The sequence below is a fragment of the Psilocybe cubensis genome, chromosome 5 (genome assembly GCF_017499595.1).
Source record: "Psilocybe cubensis strain MGC-MH-2018 chromosome 5, whole genome shotgun sequence".
Taxonomy (NCBI): domain Eukaryota; kingdom Fungi; phylum Basidiomycota; class Agaricomycetes; order Agaricales; family Agrocybaceae; genus Psilocybe; species Psilocybe cubensis.
This window is the reverse complement of record NC_063003.1, coordinates 299,753-317,701: the sequence shown is the minus strand read 5'-3', so window position 1 is coordinate 317,701 and position 17,949 is coordinate 299,753. Positions and strand designations below refer to the sequence as shown.

The 17,949-nt window shown below is 42.6% G+C and overlaps 7 protein-coding genes across 7 annotated transcripts; 3 read left to right on the top strand and 4 right to left on the bottom strand.

The window, feature by feature from the left end:
- Window positions 1-3,467: 3,467 nt before the first annotated feature.
- JR316_0005582 (uncharacterized protein) lies at window positions 3,468-4,442 on the bottom strand (the record flags this gene model as incomplete). Its single annotated transcript, XM_047891339.1, has 4 exons — window positions 3,468-3,653; window positions 3,705-3,852; window positions 3,911-4,288; window positions 4,339-4,442. The coding sequence occupies 4 exons, from the start codon at window positions 4,440-4,442 to the stop codon at window positions 3,468-3,470; spliced, it is 816 nt and encodes a 271-aa protein (XP_047748688.1).
- A 534-nt stretch (window positions 4,443-4,976) lies between these two features.
- Window positions 4,977-6,258, top strand: JR316_0005581 (uncharacterized protein; the record flags this gene model as incomplete). Its single annotated transcript, XM_047891338.1, has 7 exons — window positions 4,977-4,986; window positions 5,040-5,052; window positions 5,169-5,202; window positions 5,261-5,464; window positions 5,531-5,601; window positions 5,647-5,983; window positions 6,037-6,258. The coding sequence occupies 7 exons, from the start codon at window positions 4,977-4,979 to the stop codon at window positions 6,256-6,258; spliced, it is 891 nt and encodes a 296-aa protein (XP_047748687.1).
- A 120-nt stretch (window positions 6,259-6,378) lies between these two features.
- JR316_0005580 (Zinc-type alcohol dehydrogenase-like protein PB24D3.08c) lies at window positions 6,379-8,063 on the bottom strand (the record flags this gene model as incomplete). The annotated part of the gene is made up of 10 exons (XM_047891337.1): window positions 6,379-6,618; window positions 6,690-6,746; window positions 6,819-6,884; window positions 6,949-7,087; window positions 7,139-7,168; window positions 7,250-7,293; window positions 7,343-7,521; window positions 7,592-7,710; window positions 7,771-7,848; window positions 7,909-8,063. 10 exons carry the CDS (start codon window positions 8,061-8,063, stop codon window positions 6,379-6,381), a joined length of 1,107 nt encoding a protein of 368 aa, XP_047748686.1.
- Window positions 8,064-9,536: 1,473 nt separating this feature from the next.
- On the top strand, window positions 9,537-11,959 carry JR316_0005579 (uncharacterized protein; the record flags this gene model as incomplete). Its single annotated transcript, XM_047891336.1, has 7 exons — window positions 9,537-9,805; window positions 9,958-10,518; window positions 10,571-10,824; window positions 11,266-11,408; window positions 11,471-11,533; window positions 11,598-11,816; window positions 11,876-11,959. 7 exons carry the CDS (start codon window positions 9,537-9,539, stop codon window positions 11,957-11,959), a joined length of 1,593 nt encoding a protein of 530 aa, XP_047748685.1.
- A 693-nt stretch (window positions 11,960-12,652) lies between these two features.
- JR316_0005578 (putative arabinogalactan endo-beta-1,4-galactanase A) lies at window positions 12,653-13,968 on the top strand (the record flags this gene model as incomplete). The annotated part of the gene is made up of 6 exons (XM_047891335.1): window positions 12,653-12,962; window positions 13,025-13,100; window positions 13,152-13,212; window positions 13,264-13,587; window positions 13,641-13,847; window positions 13,900-13,968. 6 exons carry the CDS (start codon window positions 12,653-12,655, stop codon window positions 13,966-13,968), a joined length of 1,047 nt encoding a protein of 348 aa, XP_047748684.1.
- A 322-nt stretch (window positions 13,969-14,290) lies between these two features.
- Window positions 14,291-15,605, bottom strand: JR316_0005577 (uncharacterized protein; the record flags this gene model as incomplete). The annotated part of the gene is made up of 7 exons (XM_047891334.1): window positions 14,291-14,497; window positions 14,554-14,882; window positions 14,940-15,018; window positions 15,074-15,277; window positions 15,335-15,426; window positions 15,480-15,492; window positions 15,552-15,605. 7 exons carry the CDS (start codon window positions 15,603-15,605, stop codon window positions 14,291-14,293), a joined length of 978 nt encoding a protein of 325 aa, XP_047748683.1.
- A 624-nt stretch (window positions 15,606-16,229) lies between these two features.
- On the bottom strand, window positions 16,230-17,327 carry JR316_0005576 (Nitronate monooxygenase; the record flags this gene model as incomplete). The annotated part of the gene is made up of 4 exons (XM_047891333.1): window positions 16,230-16,274; window positions 16,315-16,796; window positions 16,846-17,184; window positions 17,255-17,327. 4 exons carry the CDS (start codon window positions 17,325-17,327, stop codon window positions 16,230-16,232), a joined length of 939 nt encoding a protein of 312 aa, XP_047748682.1.
- Window positions 17,328-17,949: the final 622 nt, after the last annotated feature.

The following is a 17,949-nucleotide window of genomic DNA, read 5'->3' as shown; positions in this document are numbered from 1 at the left end:
TTGAATTTGATTTTCTGATTCATGATTGTTTCTCACGCATACCAATTTGTTCTTCCCCTACGTCGGGCGTCTATCGGCTTACGGTTAATATATTTATTGACGTAGTATAGACAATGCACTTTTCTCTGCACTGTTTTACCCATGGATTCCGCGTTATCCCCCCGTTTCCAACAGTATGTTCACTGTTTTATCTCATTTGGTTATTACTTATTTTTTAGAGTCTTTCCGCCTCCCATGGACGATGTGTACATGGATCAGATGGATCTGAAAACCCTCTACCGTTTTTCTTGGACTTGCAAGGAGCTAAACGACCGCGTTTCGGGCTATATGCGCCGCGCCTTCCGTCCCAAAAATTTATTTGCTCCTATCTTCAAACCCAATGAACATTTGCTGTTTCGTCTTCTCCAGTTCAAGACTGGCCTGGTTATTTCAGGTTCCACCGTTTTGCATTTTACTTGTTTTAGTGGTCCAACGCAAAGCGTGGCATGACAAGACTGTACATCTCACAATTGTATAAAATATTTTTTAATCTAGATTTATATAACATAGTTAATATATATTAATATGTTCTGAATGCACAGCCAGATACTGGGCAAGGTTATGATTAATTACTATGACTTAGGTCTACTACAAGCTTAGTTGTGTCAGACACAAAAAATAGCTGCACAGGTTATAAGGCCTAATTATAAGGAAGAACTTGTCTATTATAATTTTCATACCTGCTAAATATTGAAGAATTCCAGATCTGCTGGGAGAATCCCGTATGGAAAACTGATGGAAGAATGCTCATGTGTATGGCTGCCCAAGTGGGGACATATTTCCCATAAATATAATTTTCTTATTTTTGAAAAGTGCATCAAGAGTGAAACAATATTGTGTGCAAAAACATTTGTTTGGTGCGCATATTTCTTTTTGGCATAGTTTGATGTTGCTGTGAACACAATTGGCTGTGTGGAAACATATTTCAAGCATAATTTGCAAGTGTTAGTGCATTATTTCTTCCCCAAAATACATTCAATGCATGGAAAACATTATTCAAAATGACCATCTCTTGACCAAAGTGGCCAGTGCTCAATGCAAATTGAGTGTAGTGACCGTGGGAATATCCTGCGTACAGTGTGCGCAGGATATTCCCACGACCTGCTTATTAATTCACGGCCAGTACAAACACCACAGCAAGTAAAATATAATAAGATCATCTAAACTAGGACTGAAAATAATTATTATTGCCAAAAATACTTGTATTTTACCTAAAGTATATGCAATGCATCTCAGTAATATATCAGGAATTACCAGAGAAGTTCAAGTTGCTCAATGCAAAGTGCGGCAACCATGAGAATAACTTGCATACACTATATGCAAGTTATTCCCACAGTCTGCTTATTAATTCATGGCCAGTATGAACAGCACAACAAGTTTAATATGACAAGTTATTTGAAGTGGCATTAAAGATAATAGCTAGATACATAATGTTTATTATTCTTTATTCTATGCCACCACAGTCTGCTAGTCATTCATGCTAAATTTTTTTTGATAACAATAAAGCATTCTATTTACCTCTACTTGCCGTTAGAGGTGTATAAAGCATGCAAAACAGTTGGTATGTAATTGATTGTGACTAATTAATGGCCTTAAATCAGTTGAATGAGGTCATTATTATAAAATTTTTGGTTATGAGCAATGATTATCTGCGTCAAAATGTTTAACTTGCAATTAAAAAGTCATAATGTAATGGTATCTAATTTTGTTTTCTACCATATGGCAGCTAACCTATCTACCTAGCTAATATCTAGTATTTTAATTTCCATATCCCCTTGGTAGGAACAAAAACTAACAGAAATTCTATGATAGTAACCGATTATTAAGTCAAGCATACCGGTTAAGTAAAAAACCGGTATTAATCACGCAATTTTGATGGCATCAATGATTTACTGATGGGGACAATTGGCAAGGACATATTTTTGTACAGTGGGTTGTGGGGATAAAAGAACTTGCTTTACTTACATAAAGTTTCGTAATCAATCGTGCTAATATATGGATTCCGGGTGACATAGACATGTATGTCGAGCACAGATAAACATCCTCTTCATCGACATTACAATACCACTGGAGTGGTCGTTAACCTATGGTGCCAAGGTTCTTTTGTCCAACTGATTACGACTTGTCAATCGGTGGTAGAGTGCATTTTGGGGTATCATAGCAGTATGTCCCCAATGTCATGTGTCAAAACAATATTAACTTCAATTTTGTTCTACTGCAGCCGGCGTCATGAATTTTGTTACCTTTGAGAAGGTGTACAGCTTGTATCCAAATGCTACCTTTGGACATCAAGTCTCTCTGTTGCAACCTTCTGCCGACCTCAAGCGCGCAAAAATTTCTTGCAAAATATCATTTCCGTGGCTTGAAATTTGTTCTTTCCATTCCATCGCAAACTTTGAAAATGGACCGCCATATCCAAAGCAGGATACAGTCTATCAGGGGCAATGTAAATGTTGGGTATAGTTCATCTCGTGGTCATGTTTTCGTTGTGCTGGATTACGATCCTTATCCAGAGTTGTTCTCTCCTGGGATTAGACGGGTTGGCGACAGGCATTGTTGGGTTTATTCTTTGCCTCTTTTACCCAAAGCAAATCAGACTTCCTTTGTTGAAGCCAATTCGTGGGCATTGTTGCTCAATGAATTTGATTGTTTGCATTTTGGTGTCCGTCGCATCAGCGGTATCGCATTAGATTTTCACTACACAGCGGCAGATGTTTACCAATTACACAAGCGTGTCAAAAAAGCTATCAAATCCTGGGAAAGGGGTATAAGGTGTGTGCTCTTTAGTTTTAGTATTTGTCAATTTAATTCCTGTAATGTAGGCAAAAAGATGACCGTGTATATGCAACTGTTTTGTATTTGCTATCCAGAAAGGCAGATATTTTTTGGTTGCATTGCCCTCAACCACAAAGCCTCTTGTGGAATGGATATTTGTAATTTCTTCCATCCTTAGTCAAATTTTTGTTCGAAATAAACTTGTGTTCTCGTCCTCATTCTTTTTGTCTTAATTTGTAAGTTTGACTTGCGGATGAGCGTGGGAATATCCTGTGTACAGTGTACGCAGAATATTCCCACGGTCAACCTCTCCCGATATTCAGCCGAGTGTGGGAATATTCTGCGTACAGTGTACGCAGAATTCTCCCACGGACTTCCTCGCCGATATTCAGCCGAGTGTGGGAATATTCTGCGTATAGTGTACGCAGAATTCTCCCACGGACTTCCTCGCCAATATTCAGCCGAGTGTGGGAATATTCTGCGTACAGTGTACGCAGGATTCTCCCATGGGGTGCCAACTAACACCTTCAGATAATTTCTGTCATGAAAATGACTTGACAAATTATTTCTTGTTATTTACAATGTTCACGCAAATGGATTGATTGTTCGTTCAGCACATTTATGATATCCTTGTCTTTCTATGTACATATGTATTAATCTTGGGACATAGTATTGCTATTGTAGACTGTGTCCTCATTTAAGCGCATACGTGCCATCCTCTGTTGCGTGTCTTCAATGTCAATCTGACCTTTGTACAGCTGCCTCTTTGTCCTACACAAAACAGCAACCTGTCTTTTCGCTGGAGTATAGCGCGACCGCATTCTGAGAATATCAGCTTTCTGTTGGAAGTTATGAATGGCTATGAGACTGTTCAATGTAACATTGCTTACCTCTCTTGCCTCCTGGTCCAAGACAAGTATTCCACGAAGAGTGACAACAAATTTGTACTTGTTTCCTTGGGCAGGAAATGCGACAAAGGCAACACTGATCTCGACAATGTCTCCAATTTGTATGGAGGCAGGATTATAAGAATAATATCTGTTGCAACATGATATTAGTTTGGTTGTGATGTGTTGTTGGTATTTTCTAAACATACCTGGCTGTTCCGTCAGGAAGTATCTCCCGACGAAGAAACTGTACCTTGTTATCGATTGCGTGGATGAAACTGTCCCCTACCATAGACGCCAACACGTTATCAGGGTCGACCAGGGGATGAAAACCTATGTTGTCAGATTTGTCTTGATATGCGGATACCTTCGTGAAATATTGGCTATGCGCATGGAAAACATTGAAACCTGTGTCTTTGTGAAGAACTGGGTCATAGCCGCTGACGCTGTCCGCGGGAAAATTGTTTGCAAAACGGAGGAAAACTTCTTCTAGCTTTTCCATCACCTTATTGAACACAATGTCTCCGAGTCCTGTGATAGCAATGGCAGTACGTAAATATGGTTGTTGCTTGACCGTTCTGTCGTGGCTGTAACAGTCCTCATTTGTAATTAATTCACCTCAATAGAGTGGACGTACGAAGCAGGCTTTGCCATTGGTGGTAGCATCTTGTCGCTAACTATGCCTTGGAGTCTGAATATCACTTCGTCCATTGCACCGATATCCACATCAAAGTTGGACATATTTATATTATATTATATATATATTATATTATTACAAAGCGTGACGCTGAATCGCAAAGACTCGTCATGCCACGCTCCGCGGTGGCCCACTAAAACAAGTTCAATGTGTCTTATATAGTTGTACTATTTTTATGAATAAATAATCTATTTTTCATTATGATTTTTGTGTGCTCCAAAAGGCATTACGATTGCAATACCCAGAAATATTGTAAACCTCAAATTAATTTATTCATGCTGCAATATTTCCGGTTTCTTACAACATTTCAAGAGCGTTGTAACGCAGTGCAAGAATTTCGAAGAAAAAAATATTTTATTGGGTTTGCAATGCTTTGTAATCTACGCGTACTTTTTATGATGCGGGTCCGGCAGGTCCATGTATGTAACATTTTGACTTTTATCCAAATAGACGTCATATATAGTGTGGCTTCGAGGTTAGACATTTCACCTATTGCTCTCTTTCTCTGTCGATCCCAGCCAACTACAGCCGAGGATGGGCGCCCAATTTTCGCTTGAAAAAACCTTTCTTCTGGCTACATGGATAGAGGTATGAATACTTTGCCCCTTTAATATCAAATTAACCTATAATCCGGGATTCAGAGCATCTTCTATGGTACGCATAGGCCCCCTTGCCACATGATTCTTAGACTGAAGAGTCTACGAGTCAACAGGCTTTTTATTCTGTATTTTCGGCGGGACGCTGTATCTTCACTTTTCCTCTGATTACAGCAAAATCGGATCCAAACGCGAACGGTCTACAACAGTGGGTATCATATTTACCTCCAGAAATCGTATTTTCTAACCTACTTTGTTATTTTCAGGTGATGATCACAGTCTCGTCTGTCATGTTCTTCATAGCTACATTCCACGTCATGTTGGGTGCCATCCGACTCGTGCATGGCTTCTCGGACGAGCTGTTTACGATTGCAGGTCCAGCAAGCTACATAGGCGACTTGAGGAGCTGGAAGCATGTCTTACAGGATGCGCTGTATGCGACCCAGGTTAATTTAGGGAGCGCGGCACTGGTATGATTGCTTTTTACCTCAATTTTCTTGTATTGTGATTTGAGCTTTGCATTGGAAGATTTATAGGTGTTGGATTATGTGGAATCGGGATTGGAAGATCATAGTATTTCCGACAATGATGCTTCTGACCAATACTGGTACGATGAAACTTTATGTTTTTTGGTGTGCTAGTTTACTAAAAGCAACATAGCTGTGGGCTACATCCTGTGCGGCACATATCCGTCCGTGGATCCCTCTGCCTCCATCTTCAATGGGCACATCACACAGTGGATAAAGGCATTATATTCTATTGCAGTAGTGTTAAACTCGATCACAACTGGTCTCTTGGTATACCGGATATGGACCACGTACAAGGAATCCCCAAGCTATAGACTTGGGGATCGGAAGACAGTGCCAATCGCTCGTCTGCTCATTGACTCGGGTGCACTGCAGCTTCCATGCGAAATCATCGTTTTGATTTTGTATGTTACCAAGATGAACGCTCAGTACATTATGCTGGAGTGCATAACCCCGATTGTGGTACGTCCAGGCTGAGTCCTTCTTTCTAATAGCGTCTGTGTTTCTAACTGAAGATGCTATCCAAGGCCATCACATTTAATGCAATCACCATACGCCTCAAGATGCATTCTGCGTCCATGGACGTTATTCCCTTGCCAAATAATCATATCCGAACTGCTGGCGGTACCGTCAGGCCCGTTGCAAGAACGTTCCAGGTTAGCGTCATCACAGAAGGCGACGAGGAAAATTTGGACGCATATCAAATGGAGGCCAAGTCTAAGGAGGGATCATCTTAATCTTCGATTCACCGCGGGCAGGTTTAACTTAAGATAATTGTATATAAAAACACATTCTTTTAATATATCTTACATTCCACACTAAGCATACCGTTATTCGGGCATACATTTCTCTGTCGTTTAGTCTCGCGCAACTACAACGACAAGAGTTCCAGCTTTTTGATGACCGCTAGACAAGGTGTCGATAAACGCTTGTGGTGCACTCTCGATTCCATCGTACTCCGTCTCCTCACTGCGCAGCTTGCCTTGAGCCATGAGGGCGGGAACGGTCTCGAAAAACTTCCCAATGAATTGGGGGATGAGGTCCGGGACAATGAAGCCACGAATGTTGATGCATTTTTTCATGATCAGGTATGCGTTCTATACAAATGGTGTGGGTTGAATATCATTTCAGATATTGATGTTAAGGATACGTGTAAGATAGCGCGCACCTTCAAACGGTAATGTTCATTAGGCGGTGTCGCATCTGTGCCTGATGTACCGCAGATCTATAAACAGAAGAGAAAGCAAAGTGGCACTTGTCAACCGAAGCAAAGATTTTGGAAAACTTTGGCACATACTGCCATCTTTCCGTAGGAAGTGATTGACTCCAGCGCGGCGTCCAGCGCTTCCGCGCCGACATTGTCCTGACAGCGACGCATACGTGAGCCCTCAAATTCAAGAAACACGGTTCGGAGGGTTGCAACGTACCCAGAACTTATTGATAGGACCGTGTTTCTTGAGAAACTCAGCATAGCTGACTTTCTTGTAGTTGAAGGGCAAGTCCGCTCCCAGGGAGCGCATGTACTCCACCTTTGCGTCCGAGCCCGCAGAGGCAATAACTTTCATCCTGTTTCAACGTGCGATCAGTGTTTGAAATTTACGACAAGTGGTAACTTACCCCTTGAGCTTCGCGAGTTGAATTACCATACTGCCGTACAATTGTGTAAGAACTTCTGATGGTACCTCGGGGACGGGGATGACAACGCGTTCTGACGTAACGCCGACTCACCTTCCCACTGCAGATGCTCCCGACGACACGAACAGCGTTTCTCCCTAACACTCATTTAAGCTTGAGAGTGATAAGTGGATACGCGACGCTTACCTCTTTTCCATCAATGATGCCCTCCATACCGACAAACGCAGTCAGCCCTGGCGTTCCCATAATGCTGGTGTACTTCGATAATGGGTAGAGACCGTTTGGATTCGGGACGACTTGCAGGGCAAGAGAGTCCATGTCGAATGTGCCGGGGGACCATTCTTCTGCTTTGAAGTTGACGCGCCCTAGATTTGGTGGGTTAAATTAGCTCGGCGATTTCGGTATGTTGTGAAAAGGGGAAGATGAATTGCCTACCATCGATGTAGGGCTGCACGGTGTATGCCTCCCAGACCGTTAATCCGTATAGATAGTCGCCCGGCTTGAACCCATCTTTCTCAGAGCGAAGGACCACCACTACACCGAATCCAAGGATCCTGGGAAATCGTTATATCTTTGTTATTTTTGCTGGAGTATAGGGGAAGGCTGATACGTACGGTCCGCCGACGTTGAACGTTGTGGTATAACTTGGAATTGATGGATCGCGCATGCGTTCCCGCATAGCAGGCTCAGGGCTTGATAAATACACAAGCTGTTATAGTCATCTTTTTGCATCTCAAACGTATAGAAACTACCTCAAGATCAAAGTCTTTGTTAAAAATCCGCCATTGAGAGGGACGTTTTCGAGATCAATAGTCCGCGATTCGTCAAATATGAGATGCTCGCCAATCTTGGGTAGTTCATGGGGAGCGGGGCGTTTGGCAAAAACGATGCGCGGATTGGAGGTCATGGTGTTAAAGTGAGAGAAAGAATGTTGGATCTAAGATTGGGCTCATCAGGAACCAGCACCCCCTTAGGTAAGCAAAAGTTGGCTTACCTCCGAACCTTTTCAACCCTTCTGCACTCACACTATTCTACATTTTTGAACCACAGATATGTAGGTTATGCTTCTTTGAACACATCTGTGGTTTTTTTTTTCAAAAAAATTTTGATCTCAAGAAGTTATAAAGATTTTAATTTTTTTCCTTTTTTTTTAGTCTAACACGTCAGAAATGGTGTTTTCTCGAGTTTGGGAGATTTTCGAAAATTTGACAATGTTCTTTTGGCCGCTTATATAATGGTACACGTGACCACACGTGACAATAAGTCACGCCTAAGTAATACCTCTCAGACTCATTATGGACTTCCAGAGACTACAATTTGACCTCTGAGGTGTAATTCTATTATTGTGGGCATAAAGGCTAGTAGTAAGGATTGTATATGCACATTTATGAATTTTTTTTTTTTAAACTTTTTGTCTGAAACCATTTTCCGTCAACATAACTTTTGATTTTTTTTTCGAGCTGGATTTTGGCCGCTCTTGGCGCCAAGCCCATTGATTACGTAAGGGTGCTGGTTTCTGATGAGCCCAATCTTAAGCTTGGTTCTTGTTGATAAAATCAGAGAACAAGGAAGGATATCAGATGTGGACACACTAACGCGTTTATTTGTACTAGTGCTCGTTCCCATTCAGTATTCAATCAATCGTTGATGCCATCTCCGGGAAGGTGACATGAGATAAGTATGTTCATTGCCGAGAGACGTGGATCTTTTGAGCATGATGACATTTGTACTGTAGCTTTGACTGAATATCGAACTTATATTTGCCAAGGCCCGCATCGTAGTGCGGAACAGTTCCTATGTGATCGCGCCGTTACACACCCACACCGTTGCATCACGTAGTGCACAAAGACTGAATATCAACACTTTTAAACTATTATTGAGAACAATTTCACTGATTTAATCTGAGATTGCGTTCCCATGTTGGACAGCACGAAATACACTGTTTTTCCGTTTACGCAAGCCATTCCACGGGGTAGGGTGTGGCTGAGTTTTAGTTCTGCATCGTAGTTCTTTAGGTCGTATCATGGAATGCTATTCTTGATCAGTAGCATCAGAACAGAAGTGTAGCCGAGTAAAGTTTGACGTTTTCTGTGAATGTAGCTGGCAGACCCACAAACATACCGACAACATCAGCGTCGCAGGCTGCAACTGCTGTTTTCGATCGAGCTCCTTTGGAATTGTCTAGTTGTGGTTAGCAATCAAAATACCTCATAATTTACTTGCTTTTCATGTAGTAAGCTATCTCATCTGAGGCAAGGGCGAGACGAGGGACGAGGCGAGGTCAAAGGACCTAATATTGGAAGCCTGACTTTAGGGGAGGTGATTTTCTTATAATGATAATCGGAATGATCTTCAGGAACCTTTTTCATCCATTCAAAGGATGGACTCGAGCGGTGCCACCCAGCTCTTCTTCAGTGCAGTACATCCTGAGCGCTCTTCTGAGTTCCGTGCCACAGCTCCCCCTAAACAAGTCATCAAGGATGGAAGAAGAGAGATAACCATGTGCTGCACAAATTGTGGCAAATTTTCAACCGCCGAGGAGGAAGTAAAGCTCAAACGATGTGACGTTGTCAGTATCTCCATTGCAAATAGTCTGATTTGGCTGAGGATATCCACTAGTGCACAATCGCATTGTATTGCTCTAGGGATGTTCGTGCTCTTTTTAAAAAAATTGTGTCGATGTTTCTGAATAGGGGCTACTAGTGCCAAAGGGATCATTGGTACTTGCTGAAGCTCATTTGAGAAGTTCTTGGTTCTCTGATACATCTAGTAATCAGGCCAAACCACAAAATTCACTGTAGTCCTGAATTGGGAGCGGGCATCCAACCACTTATCAAATCTGTTACAGGCAACCCAATGTTGGAGTTCTACATCCAAGTCTGTCTGGCCATCCGATTCCATTTGCATGATCTACGAAAATTGACCGCTGCCGAGCGTGAAACATGCATTCGTGCGCCTTTGTTGGTTCACATCGACGTCGGTATTGAGCCGACCAAGATCGCGCAATACATGAATTTGTACACATACCCTGATGAATACGACGAGGACGAAATGGAAGGGATGCTTCAGCTGCATGATCTCGTCTCCCCGTGGCCTGGGATCCGCGAACGCCTCCGCACTCTATCCGATATAAATATTGAGGTATGGAAAAGAGCTCGAATGTCTGCGGACGAAGATGGAGATCAGGATCGAGCCGTGGTTCTAGTTGAGTTTGTAAACGACTTTAAACAGTCTGTCACATGTGCAATTGTCGTTGGCGAAGAGGCGATTGAAACGGTACGAAGAGCAGAACCCTTCACTATGCAGTCAGCTATCACAGGCAAGGAAACTAAGAAGCCATTGAGCATCGCTTCTTGCTTCGAGTAACCTCTCTATCATTTGTAAACTGATTTCCATTAATGTTGAACTTCATAGGTACATCAATACCCACATTCGCTCGGATCATAAGAACCGTCTTCTTCTTCGAGCTCCAATGCGTAACGTGGACAAGGAGCTGATCAGAAATCTCGGAAGGAAGGTAGACTCGTATGCTACACGAGCGCTGAAGGTGAAGATGGATCGCGAACACGTATACATCCGTCATTCGGCAGAATTCGTAGCCGAGCACGCGATGCTTCGACAACGTACGATAGGCGAGGAACACCAAATTGAGGGCCCACCCATGAACCGTAATGAGAGGAGGCGCCTTGAGCGCGAAAAAAAGAAAGAACAGAAAAGAAAGCACAAGTAATGTGGGGCAACGCTGGTTCAGCTGACGTTTTTGATGCAATTTACATCTCAGATTTGTACTGCAGATATCACATACAGTCAGTTTATACCTATATGTGATCATTTTACTGCTGTTCGACACGTCCATTCTGTCGCTCGTTAAGTTTCGCCTTATACTATATGAGATGGCACCAGGGCATGGGTGTCATGGCTTTTCAACGTCCAAATCCTTCTATAGGATGATTCTAATGTTGATATATTATAGGTTTATCGAATTTTGAAGCAGTATAAAGTGTGGAGGGGACGGAGGCTATTCTCCCAGCTCAATTTCTCTCGTTTCAACATCCAAGTTCAAATCATGGTCCAGCTTACAACTCCTTTTGTGCTTTTATTGTCTCTAGCGACTGCAGCCTTAACCACGCCCATCAAACGCACAACCGTCCAGATTGTGAGCGACATAAATGATATATCCACCAAGCTCTCTGCGTTGCATAACGCTATCGACCAATTCCCTCAGGAAAATGGCACTCTCCAAGAGGCTGTGGTGAGTCTATGAGTAATATTACCAGGCTTACAGTCTTTTATCTGATATTGTATACTATGAAGAGTGTTGACACCCTTGCTCGGGCACTCGACACATCCATCAAAAAGGGCACTGCGGATATTACCGTGAGTAATTGAACTCTTTGTCGTCGACATATCTCTGCTTATTTACGACGTTGTTCAAAACTAGGCAAATGGTGCGATTAGTTCAGCAGATGCTCCGGCTATTTTGGACGCCATTAAGAAGATTGAACCGCTGGTTGAAACCACGTTAACAACAATAGAAAACAGGAAAGACTCCCTGGCTGCCCTTAAAGTTGGCGGAATCATACAGCTTGTTGAGCTTGATCTCAAAACTCTTGATACCGACTCTTCTGCCTTTGCAAACTCCTTGATACTGAATGTTCCTGTGCGTTTGTATACTCATTTTCTCCTTCTATTGGTGAATATTCTAACTGGTCACTTCAGACCACCTTTGTACCGTCGTTCACCACCATTCGTGATCAAATTCACAAAGATTACGTGACGGCTATTGAAATCTTTGCATCTTAAATCAAATGTAGACCTACTGCAACGGATTCATTAACTGAAAAATCGATCTCTGAGACTGGGAGTTTAAAGCATATATGATATCACATGGGACAAATGAAGGCAAATGAACGTTCGGTGTTATATTTTTCACGATTTGTATTTTGCTCTTCCTTCCAGACCATAATCACAGAAACACTTTCTCTGCCATGATCGTGATCCCGGTGGGAGAAATCATCTCTTTCGTATTGCTTTCATGGAAAGAAAATGCATTGACTTTCGTTTCTTGGCATTGCAAAAAAATCTTGACAAGAATTTACATTCACCTCAAAGAAGGCACAGTATCCAGGGTATATCCGGCTCGGATTAAAGCCTTCGTTCTCGCTCATCTCGCTCAACACGCGCGTACACCATAGTATAGAGAGATATCAGCTTGTTGGACAAATTATTAGCGGGTAAGTCGAGTTATAAGAAGTAATTTGCCGGCAGCAAGATTATTTAAAGAAAGAACAGCAGATAAAGTACATGGTCGTTGTAAGTAATGACAGTACTATTTTTACCGGCAATAGCCCGAAGCTACTATCTCGGTGATAAATAAGGCAATTATTTCGGAAGTATGAGTCTTAGTTCGCGTTGAATGTGATGTGATTTCAAGAGTGCTCCTCAACGTATGGTATATAAGGTAACTACGAGTGTATTGCTTTTTAAAATTGACAAATGCGCTTCATCAATCCAACAATTTTCTTCCTTACCTGTCTTGTTTCACTTGGATCAGCCCTCCAATATAGAGGTGCTGATTTTAGCTCCCTCGTTAACCTTGAAAGAGCCGGACGTACCTACAAGGACAACGGCCAAACTTTGAATTTTGAAAATATCCTAAAAAACCACGGTGCCAACCTCGCTCGCATCCGAATTTGGACCAGCAATAACGACGGAGAGTACAGTCTCAACTACGGCCTAGCCCTGGCAAAACGTGCAGCAGCGGCAGGGTTGGAGATTTATGTCGATCTGCACTACAGTGACACATGTAAGCAGAACTACTTAGTTGTGTCATGGCTGCGGTACTACTATAAAATTCAATGATATCAGGGGCAGATCCAGGAAAACAAGCAATTCCCAGCTCATGGCCAAAGGATCTAAACGGCCTAAATACACAAATTTATACGTATGTCTGATTTTAATGGAATATTTCCCTGCGATGTTGAATTACGCTTAGATATACCAAGAATGTTGTCCAATCTTTTTCGTCTCAAGGAACCCCGATTAAATTCATTGAAGTCTGTACCTCTTTGAAAATTTCAGTGACTTCCGTCTTACCTGATTATCAGATCGGAAACGAAGTAAATAGTGGAATACTCTTTCCAGTTGGCCAGATTTCGTCTAAAGGATATTCTCCTCTGTCACAACTTCTCCATTCCGCGGCAAACGGTGTTCGTGCAGCCTCTGCTTCTACCAAGGTCATGATTCACCTAGCTAATGGCTGGAATTCTAACGCTGTCGCTTCCTTCTATAACCAAATATTTATTCCGGGACAATTGGCACCTGAGGACGTTGACGTCATGGGATTCTCATTCTACCCATTCTACGGAACCAGTGCGACCACTAGCGCTCTGAAATCCAGCTTGACCAATATAATCAATAGATACGGAAAGGTAAGATAGACTTCGAATCATTACCCGTAATCGACTGTATCCCTAGTCGATAGGATGTTATGGTCGTCGAGACAGACTGGCCATTTTCCTGTTCAGGGGTCCAGTTGAGCGACTCCTCCCCAATTTCTGCCGCGGGCCAGTTGCAGTGGGTATCCAAAATAAGAGATGTTGTTTCCAGCTTACCAGGGGGACATGGTCTTGGAATTGTGTACTGGGAGCCGGGTTGGATTGGAAACGCGAACCTTGGGTCAGGGTGCTCCGTAAGTCGTTCTCGCGTTCTAAACATGGATCTTTGAATCAAACATTTTGCAGGACAATCTTCTTGTCGATGGATCTGGAAACACGCGCAGCAGCATTTCAATGTTCTCAAACTCAATGTAACTCGTCTGTGTGTGGTATTACGCACCTAGAAGATAGGTCAAATTCATGATGTGTCAGCGCCTACGTGTTGCTTGCTCGATCTGAGTGGACTTTTTTTTTCTCATCACGTGCACGTATCTCACGGTACGCGTCATTTTCCTGGCGCGAAAGCGATGAGCCCAAAATGGGGTAAAACACAAAAACACAGTTTGATGCGTAAGTAATGAGATAAAGAGGTATACATGAAGCTGAACAGTCAAAGTATAAGAAATTGAAGTTGAAATAAAAATTATAAATTTTTACTAGGAATCATATAAAAACAAACACTCTAATAAATAATACTCTAAACCGCATTGGTCTTATCATCATAAGAGGCTTCTGAGGTGTCTTGATCAGTCTCTCGATTAATATTAACACGAAGTCGCTTCATGGGGAGACTTCCAATAGTTTGAACCGCGTTACTGGGATCCGTATAACCCATTGATCTAGACCTGGCCATAGCTTCAGACTGTAGCTTTATACGCAACGTGATTGTATTGAATGTTATAGCCTGAAATCTCTATATATTAGACAATATGATGTTGAAAGATGACAGCATGTACGCACCACCGTAGGTGTGACACATTCTAATAGAATGTACTGGGCGTTAAGGTTGGCAGTATAAAGTGCGAGCAACACAACTTCTACAATGAGCTGAAGTGCAGCTGACTCGATTAGGATTCGAATAATAGAAATTAATCTTCCTTTTCCGACAATATAACTTGCAGAATTCTTGTGCGCAATCCAAATCCGATAACTCATGAGACCGGTCGTCATCACATTTAGCACTACTGCAATGGAATAAAAGGTCTTGATCCATTGAAGCAGAACCGGGTTGAATATCGAAGCTGTGGGGTCGATGGAGGGATATGTGCCGCAAACGACATACCCAGCAGCTTTTCAAATTCAAATTAGAAACTTGGGATTTTAATGCTACAAAATGTGAACCGTACCAATATTGGTAAAAAGCAGAATAGTGGGGAGAGCTATGATTCTCCAATCAAAATTCCAAAGAACCCAACATCTGTAAATCTAAGAAATAGGAGGTTTAAATGCCGATTTCAAATAGAGAAGATAGAGAATGTACCGCCGCAGCACTCCCAAGGTTCTCCTGTGTAGCGTACAAAGTATCCTTTAAAATGTGATCCCATTTTCTTAGGACTCCAAGATAACCCACTGGCCCACCCGGGGCCAGTCGCTCATCAGCATACCCGCGCAGAAGGCGAAACCCGTTCATGACCAAATGAAATGAGGCAATGAAAAACATGATAGCTGAGATTATAATCATGCCCTATATCAATATATATTGTTAGAGCTCATCAGCATCACAGTCAATTCTTTGGTGTACCGTTGTGTGTCGATCACGCCTGGATCCGATTCGACTGTACATCGACGAAAAGTAGATATACATTGTAGCACCAAATATACAGCATAGGAATCCTGATATGAGGTCAACATAGGGATAACATGAAGGCATTTAAACAATAGCTTACCGTATAAAATGCCCTGATGAATCATAGGTAGGTCAACACATGATATTCATAATTTAACAGGCCAGATCTCACCTCTATCCATGCTGCGAGGAGAAACGTTTTTTCGAGCGACAGTTGGCCAGCCATATTGAATTTGGGGACCTTGTAGAAAGAATCCGTATCTTTCCAGTAATTATACTGACCTGATCATCAGTTCCCGCGCTAGAGCTATTAACAGGGTGTTTTATCTGATGACAGTTGTGTCAGAGAAGGGAAGCGTCGCTCGAAGCAAAATAATCGTGGCCAGTCCTTATACAGCTCATGATTCCGGCGCTTTTGTAAATAATAATAGATCACGACTCAACAGACATAGCGCCGCTGTGGGGGCACAGGATAAATGGCCCAAATTTGGAACTAAATCTATATGTTGGCGGTAGATTGATGCAAAGAGCTTAAACTTCTTTTACAATTCGCAATCAGGTCACCGTGCTTGTCCGCTTCTCTATCCAGCTGATCTAACTCAGATAGACTATACTTAGAGCTTGCACGTCGTATCCGCTTGAAATTTGTTCATCAACTTCAGAGATATTTTCAAACCAATTTTCTGTAGACATGGATGTAGAAAGAGTTGTTCCCCATACTATATACATCCGCTGTCCATTGTCATTAATAGAATTTGTGTTTTTTATCATGGTTTTGACGCATATCCGCCGATAGCGGAATCCACGTTACTGCTACGCACTAAGCAGTGATGAAGCCCTTTGAAGACTACTATACATCTCTGCGCTTAACTGTCGAACTACATCCTGATCGGACCTTGAGTATTAAGATTGTGTGATCTAATGTTAGAACTTACAGCAGCAGGAGTAATCGTATTTGTGAGGGCCACTCCTACGCCAGCCCATACGACAAGGCGCGAGGTATCTCCGGTTTTGGCACTATCATCAAATAATCGGAGGCGCGCATCAAGATCCAAGCCTTCTTCTACGTCTTTTATAATATTATTGGATACTGCACGTCCATCCTGCTTTGGTGGCCAGCCCATAGTACGGCCAACCTCGTCAAACGCCATGCCTCTGACAGTAGAATTGATTCCCGCCTGTATAAGAACTTCTTTTTTAGCATCCGTATAACCGCACTCATCTGTAAACAGAAACCGGGTCCCGAGTACGACACCTGATGCCCCCATGGTAAGGAGCGCAGCAATTTGCTTCCCGGTAGATACCCCTCCAGCGGCGACAACCAAGGGACCATCGTTGGGAAGAACATCAATCACAGCCTGCAGAAGCGTGAGCAACGGTGGTGCCTCAGAGCCACCATGTCCTCCAGATTCAATACCTGTTGTCTTCAGGATTAGTAGGGTTTCCTCCATATCCGATTGACATACCTTGAGCAACAAGGACATCCACTTTCCATTCGTTTGTGGCGCGGAGAGCTTCTTCCACAGAGTTAACAATAGTAAAGATCACTGTCTTATGCTCCCTTTGGGAATCATACGCCCGAATCTGCTCCACGTAACTCCCGAGTTTTGTACCAAATGCAAGCCATATAGCAGCGACTTTCTCCTCCAGCACTGCTCTTATTCTGGGGTCTTCAGACTCTTCTGTTTTCTCGAGTACCCAGCCGATGAACCCTACCCCTACTGGAATTGGCTTATCTACGCCTACTTGAAGTGTCTGTCGGATCATGGATAGCTTTTGCCTTAAATCGGATGGAGAAAGAAACCCTTTATCAGAATACCAAACATTAGCATAATATCACTGAAGTTCATGACATCTGAGGCTGCATCACCGCACCTGCCCCCATGAAGCCAAATGCGCCTGTGGCGCTCACAGCGCATGCCAGGTTTTCGGTGTTTGCCAGTGCCATTGGTGCAAGGATTATGGGACTATCAACGTCTTAAGTCCAAAGGTTTTGGAACATTTGCATTAGATCGAATGGTACTAAGGCACGGCGACGTACTGAGCAACCTTGTCAGGTCTGTTTGCACTCGGTTCAGTTTATCCGAAGGCATGATTGTTATGCGTGAATGCGCGACGAGTGCTAATGTGTTCTTGAAGATAGGTTGAAGATAGACGTTGATAAGTTTGGTTACAGCTAGATTACTCCTGATGGCTAAAATTGGCGGCATGCACGTGGTTTTTACGTTGTGCATATTTCTGATATAGATTGGCAGATGGCGACCTTTGGCGAATAAGGCATCAGCTGGAATTTGTGAGAAATAATCCCTTCGTGAAACAGACAGATAACCCGAGGTTGGTCAGAGTCAAATGAAAGGTCACACGGCTATTCCGATTATATGAAGAAGAAAGAAGATGAAGAACCTGATACATAACCATCTGGATTGCTACCAGCAGAATCGTTTGCTATGTATGATTTATTTAATACGCTAAAAGTGTGACTGCTGTAACTGATAAGATGAAATAAATGGAGAGGCTAGAATGGCTTCTTCCTGCCAGAAGCGTCGGACTGCGCATGCTGGTAGGTTATC